The 12,528-nt window shown below is 44.8% G+C and overlaps 1 protein-coding gene across 1 annotated transcript in view; it reads right to left on the reverse strand.

The window, feature by feature from the left end:
- The window catches only part of JHY (junctional cadherin complex regulator), a 90,676-nt gene extending 78,928 nt beyond the window's left edge, over positions 1-11,748 (reverse strand). The window contains exons 1-2 of the mRNA XM_077457757.1: positions 11,668-11,748; positions 4,037-4,332 (exon numbers count right to left, since the gene is read on the reverse strand). Coding sequence (XP_077313883.1) covers positions 4,037-4,305 — 269 coding nt within the window. The 5' untranslated portion in view covers positions 4,306-4,332; positions 11,668-11,748. The remainder of the gene's footprint in view (positions 1-4,036; positions 4,333-11,667) is intronic.
- Positions 11,749-12,528: the final 780 nt, after the last annotated feature.

Consider the following 12,528-nt stretch of genomic DNA (forward strand, 5'->3'; position numbering starts at 1 on the left):
GCGGATGATGCCGCAAAGTCCCAAATCCTCCATTTTCAAGGTAGCAAGCATCGTTTAATATAGAAAGTGGGATTAATGCTGCAGCCGAAGCTTTTCATGGATTATGTAATAGCTCAGCAGGCAGAGAAAATGAATGTGTAAGTGATCATTGCGAGCTGGCTACCCTGCCGCTATTTTTATTATGGCCTTCCATTAGTTTTCATGAGAGCAGTGGCACACTGCGGGCGGCCTTACAGCCGGTGCCTTTTACGCGGGTCTGTTCAACACTTAGCGAGTGCCGGGATTTTTTAGCTCGCAGGGATCGAAATCCATTCTGCTCTAAGCCATTGAAGAGAGATTTTTATTTATCCATTCTTTTTTTTTCTTTTTTTATTTTCTTCTTCTTCTGTGTGAAACGCTTAAAAATCCTGTGTAGAAATGTTTATCGCTGCAATGCTTGTCAAAAAGCGATTGTGTGGGGCGCAGCTCACTATTAGCCAAAAACGATCGTAAATGCCTTGTTTTTGAATTTTAAGACGTTTATGATCCTTTATGAATAAAAGCTATTTCATACTGTTAAAATAGGAGATTATTCCATTACTGGCTTCTCTGGAGATCTGCAGAACATTGCTCTGTCCCATCTCCCTCTTCACAGATGTATATTGCTGTATTCTGTCAATTTATTTTATTATTGGCCTCCCTGGGAATCTGCAGAACATTGCTCCATCCCATCTGCCTCTGTATAGGAATAGATTAGTGTACTCTGCGGAATATGTCATTGCTGACTTCTCTGAAGATCTGCAGAACATTGCTCCATCTTCTCCCCCTTCTCATAGGTATATGTTCCTGTATTCTGCAGATTATTGCATTACTGACCTCTCTGGAGACCTGCAGATCATTGCTCCATCCTTTCTCCCTCTTCACAGATATACAGTATATTGCTGTATTCTGCAGATTATTCTATTACTGACCTCTCTGAAGATCAGCAGAACATTGCTCCATCCCATCTCCCTCCTAACATATACTGTATATAGTTCTACATTTATTCTGCAGAGCTTTACACCATTCCATCTCCCTTCTGACTAATATACTGTATATTTCTGTGTTCTGCAGATTGTTCCATTACCGACCTCTCTGGAGACCTGCAGAATATTGCACCATCCCAGATACCCCATGACACCAATAGATACAGTATATTGCTATATTCTTCAGATTATTCTATTACCGACCTCTCGGGAGATCAGCAGAACATTGCTCCATCCCATCTCCCTCCTAACAGATACTGTATATATTTCTACATTTTGCAGATTATTCTGCAGAGCTTTACACCATTCCATTTCCCTTCTGACTAATACTGTATATATTTCTGTGTTCTGCAGATTGTTCCATTACCGACCTCTCTGGAGATCTGCAGAATATTGCACCATCCCAGATAGCTCATAACACCAATAGATACAGTATATTGCTATATTCTGCAGATTATACCATTACTGGTTTTGCATGATATTTGCAGAACATTTTCCTGCCAATCTAAGGTCAGATCACTCAGACGGTGACCTAAGGCAGGCCGTAGATGATACAGTTTTCTTTCCTGCAGCCACGGGTTGTCAAAATCATAAAATTCTCCCATCAACCCAGTCAGAGTTGATGGGGGGAATCTGTCCCGCAGAGCTATTGTGTTCTCCAGGTGGTGTGGGGGGGTGTTAGGGCACAGGAAGCCATTCCTGCCGAGAGAACGCAGTGATTATTGCTAGCAGCTATAGCCACTGGCAATAATCGCATGTGAAAATATGGCATGCTGGCTGTAGTACTACAAGTTGATCAACGGAGCAATTTGATTACATTCAGCCTGCCCATACATGGATCAAATCTCCTGCCAGTTCAGCAGATTTGAACCATCTATGGCTGGCTTAAAGTGGTTGTAAACCCTTACAGACCACTTTGACCTACAGGTAAGCCTAGATAAAGGCTTACCTGTAGGTCCAAGAGATATTTGAAAAAAGACAGGCACTGCTGTCTACGGCGCATGCACGGTAGACAGCGGTGCGCAGGCGCACTGTGCATGCCTCCGCTAACGGCGATATGCTGTTAGTGGTGGCTCCTGTGCGCATGCGTGGGAGTGATCACAGCGCCGGAGCCACGATACCCGGAAAGAAGATGGACGCTCCGTGGAAGAGGGGACATCGGTGACATCGCTGGCTCCTGTGTCAGGTAAGTGACACATAATGGGCTACTATGCGATGCACAGTAGCCCATTATGCTTTACCTTTGCAGGGAGACAGAGAAAGTAAACCCATCAGGGTTTACTCCCTCTTTAAGAAAGTGCTTATGGCCCAATGACCCGTTTCAATTTGAAGTTTGAAGCGTTCAGCTCTCAGCACTTTGTATTCACCCTTAAAAAATGTAATGTGTGTTTACAGAACATTTTAGATGTAATAAACATTAATATATATACAGGGCCATTTTTAAGGCAGGGCAGCTGCCCTGGGCCCTGTCATTGTTGTGGGGCCCAAAGCAGCTGCCTCATACTTGCCAACTATCCTGGTTTAAATTCCCTTGTCCCTTGAGGTTTTAGCCCCGTGCTGTGTCCTGATATCTCAGTGTGAAGTGCTGCTACTAATGCTGCCCAGCTCTGCCCTATTGTGTACAGCTGACTCACCTGCAGGCCCTGTGTTTACATGTAAATTACCGGCATTCATATGTAAATCATGCCCCCCTGAGGTCATATCCACAGTAATCTCTAGCAACCAATCAACAAGCAGAAATTATGTGCTCTAACCTCTAGCAACTAATCAGTGAGCTGTAATGTGTGCTGTAACCTCTAGCAACCAGTCAGTGAGCGGTAATGATACACTGTAACCTCTGCCAACCAATCGCAATAGCTGCCTGATCTGATTCAGCAAACTGATTTTGAGTCTAGCTGCCATTTATTGTAGGTCTCAGGGCAGGTGGAGAGCGAAACTACATGGGGGAGGGCACCCAAGAAAAGTTTTGCCCAGGGTCCAATCAATATTAAAGACGGCCCTGTGTGTATGTGTATATGTATATGTATATGTATATGTATATATATATATATATATATATATATATATATATATATATATATATTGTGGCAGCACGCAGGTAAAGTCACCTGATGGTATCCAGGATGGGAAATATGTGTGCCCTAGATTCAGGCTTTATGCAGACTTTTACAATTAGAGGGGAAGAGTTAATGAGCCCAGCTGAAGTAAGTGGGCTCATTAAGACCTCTACAAAAAACCCCAGCATGCTTAGGGAGATGCTCCATCCTGGAACCAGTTTTGTGTTGTATAGACTGGGGAGTGTGATATCTGCTCTGTGCGGTGAGTTAACGCCTGTGTGGCAAACCTCTACAACAGAGACAGGGACTGGTGCAGCACAAGGCTGCACTCAGTTGTTAGACAGGGAATCTAAGTGTGTAGTTAGAGGTCAAGCTGACCAGGATTTATTTTCATGTTTTATTTTTTGTTTGGCTGTTATATGTATCACTGCATGGCATAAATAAACTGCATCTTTTGTTTTTTGCACGTACAACGCTGTCTGCTGTGCCTGATTTTGTGTTGTGAACCCATCCAGGGGGTCACACACACCCGCTGCCGAGCTAACCCCTCACAATATATATATATATATATATATATATATATATATATATATATATATATATATATATATATATATATATATATATATTGTACAACATACCCAGACACGACCAGTCACCCTGCACAAGGAGAGAGGGCAGCAGTGAGAGGTCTATATTACAGGAAGTTCCGGCACACTCCGGATTAGTACACAGATCTGGAAGTAATACACAAAGCACACCAAGATTCAAGGAAGAATACACACGGCTTTGTATTCAGACATTATTTGACTGTTCTGGAGTTCAGCTTTAACCTACCTTGTTTGGTCTTAATCTAGTCCCTCTTAATGGATAAATATTTCTGCAGTCTAAAGATTATTCGATTACTGGTCTCCCTAGATTCCTGATGGCATGTTGGTATCTGTGCAGGTGATCCAGTGATCTGTTTAGGATTACCTGCTGTGATTGTGTCCCCTGGCAGTGTGATCTTGGTGTGGAGTGCCCATATCATCCTTTTGGACGTCCTCGCTCTCTCCATTGACAATGTGAAGGAAATTCTCTTTAACATGTATCCGGTTCTGAAGCTCAGACTGATACCTCCTCTCCTCAGATAAACTGTCTGAGTCATCGTCCTCCAAACTATCCTCTAAACTGTCCAAGCTGAGGTGTAAGTTGACATCCGGTCTGCTGTATGCAGCCTGTGTGACCAGCGAATTGGGATCCATTACTTCATCGCAGTTCGTCCGTGTCACCTTCAAGTGGAAGAAAAGCACAAGTTTAGTATTCTTTTATTTTGGAAGACCATAATTGTTGGATAAAATGTGCAATGTGGCTGCACAACAACCATTTCGATCCATGTATGTGGTCATTGAATGGTTAGTTCTATTCTTCTATTCTTGGGTAACTACAGGGGTGCCACATTTACCATTTGTTCTGGTGCTCATGAGGCCGGTAAGTGGTAAAACATATAACTGCTTTGCCAATCACCAACATGCATTAACCCTTTAAATCTAAGGCCATGTACACATGTCATACACACTATCAGATTTTCTGCTGATTTTTGTCTTCAGACTTACGAAAACCATGTAGTGGAAGGGCCTGCCTGATTGCATACAAATTGAAACTCCTAAGGTTTGACCTCATATGATATGGTTTTGGTAAATCTGAAGGTAAAAATCAGCAGAAAATCTAATGGTGTGTATGGGGCTTTAGAAAACGTTCATCGATTGGGTGTGACATTTGGATTGCAGTGTACAGGGGTTGCCGGGGGGGAGGAGGGGGGGAAGCAGTGTTGAGAGTGGATCATCAGGGATGCAGAGGTGAGCAGTATTGAAAGAGGGTTGCAAAGGGTGGTGAGGTGAAGAGTACTGGAAGAGTGGTGAAGGGGTAAGCAGTATTGGGAGTGGCTTAGAGAAGATTCAGAGGGGAGCAGCATTGGAAGAAGGTGACAGGGAGTGCAGGGGCGGGCAGTGTTGGAAGAGTGTTGTAGGGGTGAACAGCATTGGAAGAGAGTAGCAGGAGTGAACCCCTATGCAAACTGCAGTCTGCATGCTGGGCTGAATATGACATACTCCTGACCCCTGCACTCAGGTGCACTAATAAGACAGTACAGCCAGCTCTCCTGTACTGGGCACGGGCCCCATCAGTTTAAAAGGGGGGCAGACACCTGCTGAGCAGGATGGCGAGCTGTACTGCCTTACCACAGACACTGATGCTTTTCTGCCTTCCCCTGCAGCGCTGCTGGAGGGAGGGAGCCAAAGAGAAGCCAGCAGGGGGAAGGCAGAAGAGGATCAGTATCTGCTGTAAGACAGTACAGCTGGGACCAGTTCCTCCTTTCCTTTTTGTCTGCAGTATTGCCAGCTTCACGCCTCTCCCACCCGCAGTTGCTGCAGGCACATAAGAGGATGTCTCAGGATGGAGAGTGGGGGAAGCGGCTGGTAAATATGTCAAATAATAAATGATTTGGTAGGGGAGTGGGGCCCTGTCAGGTAAGCAGTATGGAGCCCCCCGTGACTCCATCAGTGCTGCTGTTCTGTCAGAATCAGCGACCCATCAGATTAGGTATCGGAAGTGACGTTCCGTCAGCTGCGCATGCGTTCCACCACTACCAGGTTTGCTAATCTGACAGAACACTTGCAGTCAGAAGAAGGCGGCAGTGGACATCTTGCTACACCCAGCTACTTCTTGAATTTAAGAGTAATTTTAGCAATAAAGTGAGCGATATAAATAAATACAGCATGTTGATATCTGTGATGCTGTTTTGATGTTACATTTTGAAAGAAGCTGGATGCCAGCAGTAGGTAGGTGGCTGAGGCCATGTTAATACACCCCGCACTGCTCAGCACTAAACCTTTGGGATTTCAAAATTAAACACCCAAACAGCATCCCAGATGTCAATATACAATTTATTTATATATAGGCTCACTTTATTGCTAAAATTACTCTGAAATTCAGGATGTAGCTGGGTGTAGTAAGATGTCCGCTGCCTTCTTCTGGCCACCGGCAGGTGTAGAGGACACCCCCATACAGGAAGTGGTGCAGAGCATCCAGGGGACAGTATGAGGGGCAAGCGCATAAGAGACAGAAAAAAAACAAAAAAACAGCAAGAGCATGTTGGTCCTATTATCATTATCTTATTTGTTTTAATATCTCTTTAACCACTTCAGCCCCAGAGGATTTGGCTGGCCAAAGACCAGAGCATTTTTTGCGATTCTGCTGTGTGTCGTTTTAACATGGCTCCCAAACAAAATTGACGTCTTTTTTTCCCCACAAATAGAGCTTTCTTTTAGTGGTATTTGATCACTTCTGCAGTTTTTATTTTTTGCGTTATAAACAAAAAAAGAGCGTCAATTTTGAAAAAAAAAAAGCAATATTCTTTTACTTTTTACTATCCCCAAAAAATATATAAAAAAAAATGTTTTTTTCCTCAGTTTAGGCCGATACGTATTCTTCTACATATCTTTGGTAAAAAAAAATCGCAATAAGCGTTTATTGATTGGTTTGCACAAAAGTTATAGTGTCTACAAAATAGGGGATAGTTTTATGGCATTTTTATTATTCTTTTTTTTTTTTTTTTTTAATAGTAATGGCGGCGAGCAGCAATTTTTATTGTGACTGCGACATTATGGCAGACACATTGGAAAATGTTGACACATTTTTGGGACTATTGGCATTAATACAGCAATCAATGCTATAAAATTTAATTGATTACTGTAAAAATGTCACTGGCAGTGAAGAGGTTAACCGGGAGGGGGCGCTGCAGGGGTTAAGTGTGTCCTAGGGAGTGATTCTAACTGTAGGGGGGATGGGCTAGCTGTGACACAACACTAATCACCGCTCCTGATTAAAGAGAGCTGTGATCAGTGTCCTGTCACTAGGCAGTGACCAGGACCCGCGGTCGGACTCACGGAGCTCGCGGCAGGCATGCGCACGCCTGCTATGCAAGCCTCGCAAGATCACGTAATATAACGTGATTTTGCGCAGCAGAGCCAACCTGCTGCAGTAAAACTGCAGCAGCTGGTCTGCAAGCGGTTAAGAATAAATTAATGTTGCTTTTTAGTTTATTTGTAAATCCTGCTATCATCAATTCCTTTTACAAAACAAATTCTTTATCACTTTAAAACTAGTGCAAATCTGAACAGAGCATGCCCAGAAGTAGAGAACAGCTACTATTTTTTATTTTATTTTTATTTTTTTTAGCAGTCCTCTCTTTGTTCCCCCCTGTACAGTGCAGAGTACCCACAGGCTGGGTGCCCACATGTAGACTGCAGATCCATCAATCAGCTCAGCACTCAACAACTCGGCCATCGCATTATGTAGACCAGGGGTAGGCAACCTCGGCCCTCCAGCTGTTTTGAAACTACAAGTCCCATGAGACATTGCAAGACCCTGACAATCACAGGTATAACTCCTAAAAGCAGAGGCATGATGGGATTTGTAGTTTTACAACAGCTGGAGGGCAGAGGTTGCCTACCCCGATGTAGACTACAGATCCATCGACCACATATTTGCCAACCGTTCCAGATTTTCCCAGACAGTCACAGGTTTCAGTCCTGCCACAGCTAAGTCCCTTTACTTTGTCCCATGATCAGAGCCAGCGGACAGAGCGCCACTTCTGAAAGAATCCGGGCTGATTTAAACGAAAAAACTTCCCTGGGCCCATTTTTTCAGGGGGGACAAGGGGTGTGGGCAGAGTATTCCCTGCACCACGTTGTTTACGGCCTGCTTTGGCGGATTGAAGAGGCCAGGACTTTGTTAAGGTGTTGCTAAACCTACAACAATAAAACCAGTCTGTATATGCAGTAAAGCATGCTTGTTATACTCACTATGGAACCTAAGGGGTTAATCCTGTGTATTGTGTAAAAAGGCTGTTTGATCCTGTCTTCTCTGATCCCCCCCCCCTCCCCCCTCTTCCTCCAGTCCCCATCCATCTCCTGATAAAACAGAGGCTTGATGGCACTCTGTACATGCTCAGTTTGGTGTGTATTACTAGAGTTTTTTTTTTCTTGGGAGGGTGCATGTGATCAGCACAGGGCCAATCAGCATTGTCCAGACAGAGGGTCAGGGGTCCTACAGCCTCATTGGATAGTCAGGGGAGAGTGAAAACTCCTACAAGCTTTAACCAGACACTGATAGAAGTCACAAGACTGCTCTAACTGTTGATAAAAAAAAAAGATATTTAGCCGTTTATATTAACTAAAATAATTGCATTTTCATGTTCTGTGTACTATGGGAGACCAGATACAGTGAATGCAGGGTCCTGGGTTTAGTAACACTTTAATGGTTGGCTATCTAATAATCTCCTGCACAACGGTTCAGAAAATCTAATTGAAGTCCCTGTCTCGTCTATCTCAATCAGCCAGGGCAGGCTGAAACTTTGATTGTTGGAAACACGACCTTTATTATTGTTGGGATCCATCCACTAGCTGGAGTGGCACAAGTACTAAGCACACCCTGTGACCCAGAAGAGAAGTAACGTCAAAAAAGCTTTTCCAATACTCCTTTTAATTATTATGCATGAAGTGTTTTTCCACAGTTTTTTTTTTTACCGTAGTTAATGTCTGTACCTTGCAAAACCTTGCGATCTGTGTACATGTGATTAGTGCCAGTGTTTTTTTTCTTCTTGCCATTATAATTATAGCTTTCTTATTGAGGCTGGGTTCACACCGCTGCGCCTGGGAGACCCGGATGTGATTCGCACCGCACTGCAGTGCAAATCACATCCGATCTCTGTGCGATGCGAGTTCAGCCATACACATAGTATGGCTGAATTCGCATCGCACCCGCCGCAAACTCGCACGGGACCCTTTTTTTGGTCCACAGCAGAATCGGATCGCATGGGTGTTCACACCATGCGATCTGATTCCTGTCCGAGTTTGCAAATCGCACTGCGATATGCAAACTGATCTGGGGGTGTCATTAACATTTCACTGACACTCCCAGCAGTCCGCATAGGGCAGTGTGAACTGCCGGCGGGAGGCATGCGATGCGGGAAAACGCAGCGGATTTGCGGCGTTCCCGCATCGCTCCGGTGTGAACCCAGCCTTAAAGCTGCGCTCCACCCAAAAGGGAAGGTTCCGCGTTGAGTTCTTACCTTCTCCCCTGCTATATTTGGCATGCAGGTTTTTTGGGGAGGAGCAGGTACCTAGTTCTCCTTTCCCCCTCCAAACCATTCAGGAGGCACAAGACGACTCACCCATGCCCAGTGGGCACCCAGCTCTGAAGCCGTTAGCTGTCACAGGCGGGGGCCCTCAGTTGAACTGCCAGTGCCAGGGAGAGAAGGGACGGCTCGGGTGACCACATCGGTGGATCCTGGAACAGGTGAGTGGAGCTTCTCTTTAACCGCTTGCTGACCAGCCGCTGCAGTTGTACTGCGGCAACATGGCTCAGCTGCGCGAATCGCAGTTATCTTACGTTGCTTCCTTTTTCAGCCACTAGGGGCGCACACATGTCTCTTGTGCATTAACCACTTAACGACCGCCCCACATACATTTACTGTGAAAGGGCAGACGCTCTGTGCCAGATCACGTATCTAGTACATGACCTGACACTTCCAAGTCTGGGGCGTGTATAATCACAGCGGGACTTGATGTCTGCCGGTATTTCTTTTAGCACTGATCACTGTATTGGTATCACTGGTCCTCAAAAAGTGTCAAAAGTGTCAGTTATGCTGCGTACACATAAGCGGAATGTCAGACGGAAGCTTTTCATCGTATATTCCGATCGTGTGTATGCCCCTTCTGACGGACCTTCTAAATATTTCCGATGGAACTAATTCCTATCAGGAAAACCGCTCGTCTGTATGCTGTTCCGACGTACCAAAAACGACGCATGCTCTGAAGTAAGTAACGCGTTCTTTACGGTTGGACTTTGGTGTGATCATGTGTACGCAAGACAGTTTCAGCGGAATTCCGTTGGAACTCCGTCGGAAAAACCTTCAGATTTTATTCCGACAGGAAAACTGGTCGTATGTACAGGGCATTAGGTATACGATTTGACCACCACAATATCACAGTCCCGCTATAAGTCGCTGACCATTACTAGTAAAAAAAAAAAAAAAAAGATTCCATCATTTGTAGACGCTATAACTTTTGCGCAAGCCAATCAATATAGGCTTATTGGGATATTTGTACCAAAAATATGTAGCAGAATACATATTGGCCTAAATTCATGAAGAATATTGACTATTTACATTTTTGTATTGGATACGCTTTATAGCAGAAAGTTTTTTTTCTTTTTTTTTTTTTCAAAATTGTCGGATATTTTTTATAGCGCAAAAAATAAAAACCACAGAGGTGATCAAATACCACCAAAAGAAAGCTCTATTTTAGGGATAAAAAGGACAAAAATGTTATTTGGGTACAGTGTCGCACAACCGCGCAAATGACACTTAAAGTAACACAGTGGCGTTTCGCAAATAATGGCCTGGTCAGGAAGGGGGGGTAAACCTTCCCAAGCTGAAGTGGTTTAAAAATTTTGCCTGTCCGCCAATTTTATATACATGGGCTACAGTTCTACTTTAAGCTTGGTATACACGTTCAGTTTCTTTTCTTTCAACCCAGCAGGCTGAACAAAAAAAAAATGAAATGGAGGAGCTTGCATCTGATGTTAGTACAGCGATCTGACCATTGGCTGAAAGCGCTGCTAGGATGCCAATTGGCAGATTTTTTCAGTCATGCCCCTTCAACGGAATCCGGCTTCTGTCAGACACACAGCAAAGCAGCTTTCATTTTATTCGCAGTTTTTTTTTTTTTGCATTGTTTGAAGTGTATTACAAGCATTTAACAGCTTCAGGTGTTTTTGTTTAGCCAGTAGAAAGCACTAGGGGGAGGAAATTATGGGTGGAGCAGTGGCAGCTGGTGTTTTTTTTTTTTTGGGGGGGGGCGGCAAACAATCCCCCCCACGCTGTTTTCCAGTCGGCACTTACCCCATCGTGGCAGGCAATGTGGTGGCTCGGCTCCGAGTCCTGTCCTCAGTGGCGGCTTCCAGCTCCTCCCCTCCTCTTCCTAGGTGTCCAGTAGGATCACCTGACCTTTCAGTCAAACGGTTGACCGTTTGGCTGGGAGGAGGATCAGTGTTACAACAGTGAATATTGATTCGCTGTTGTAACTTACCTGGGTGGGCTGAGAGCGCACTCTCTGTGACTCGAGCCCACCCTATATTGAAGCCTATTCGAGCCTCTGGCAGCGGCTGTGCGGAATGACATCACGTCCAATAGGCCCCGTCCTAGGTTTACCTGGGATGACGCACCACATGTCACCTCATAGCAGAGCAACGCACCGTGCAGTGAAATGTCACACTTCAAATAGAGATGAAAGGAAAAAAAAAACACTGCAATTCCCTGCAATGCACATCACACCGCACCACGCTGGAGCCCGCACTGCGCTAGCCTGCGATTTAAAGCCCTGCATTTTACTGCACAGACAAGTGTGAATGCCCACTTATTGTAAATGTCTTTTGTGACTTTAATTTAGGAACAAAGTAAAACCCAAAACATTCTAACCAGCCTGCAATTTGTAAACAGACATAAAGCGAGATATTTTATATTTAATATAATTCAGAGATATTGATAACTCTTGTTGTCATACCTGGAGAGGTTGTGGAGTCGTTCTCCGATGGAGCCAGCCGCCTTGCTGGAGAACTGATCCCGTCTGAGCTGTAGTGTTGTCATGGTGACAGGACTACAACAAACAACCCTAACAAAAGGCTTCCCCGCTGCTGAAGGCCTCACTCAGCAGGCTTACTACTGCTACACCCCGGGGTCACTCACATACCTAGACAGACAAGCCTAATGATACAAACTATCTCTGGCTTTCAGCACTGACAATCTGTAATGCCCCGTACACACGAGAGGACTTATGTCCGACAGACTTCCAAAGGAGTTCCGCCGGAGTTCCGACGGAGTTCCGACAGAGTTCTGACAGACTTTTCGGCCGAACGGACTTGGCCACACACGATCACACTAAACTCCGACGGATTCGAACGTGATGACGTACGACCCGACTCGAATAAGGAAGTTCATAGCCAGTAGCCAATAGCTGCCCTAGCGTCGGTTTTAGTCCGTCGGAGTAGCATACACACGAGCGGAGTTTTCGAAGGGGACCGGGTCCGGCGGAGTTCCTTCGGGAAAATTTGAAGCATGTTCCATATTCTAAAGTCCGTCAGACTTTGGTGAATCAAAAGTCCGTTGCAGCCCACACACGATCGGATAGTCTGATGGACTCGGTCCTTCGGACTTTGGATGTTGAAAAGTCCGCTCGTGTGTACGCGGCATAAGTGAAGGGCCAGTTCACACTACATGCAGTCCTGTGGGTTTTTTTCTGCATCAAAAAAGGTATGGAAAGTAGGTTATATGGTCTACAATCGCATAGTTCCCATCAATGCGGTCAGTTCCAGGACATTATAGGTCCAGAAAAAAGAAGTAGAACATGCTGCATTTTTCCTGCACT

Source organism: Lithobates pipiens, unplaced genomic scaffold (assembly GCF_037356315.1).
Source record: "Lithobates pipiens isolate NorthernLeopardFrog02 unplaced genomic scaffold, aLitPip1_a1.2 Scaffold_27, whole genome shotgun sequence".
Classification (NCBI taxonomy): domain Eukaryota; kingdom Metazoa; phylum Chordata; class Amphibia; order Anura; family Ranidae; genus Lithobates; species Lithobates pipiens.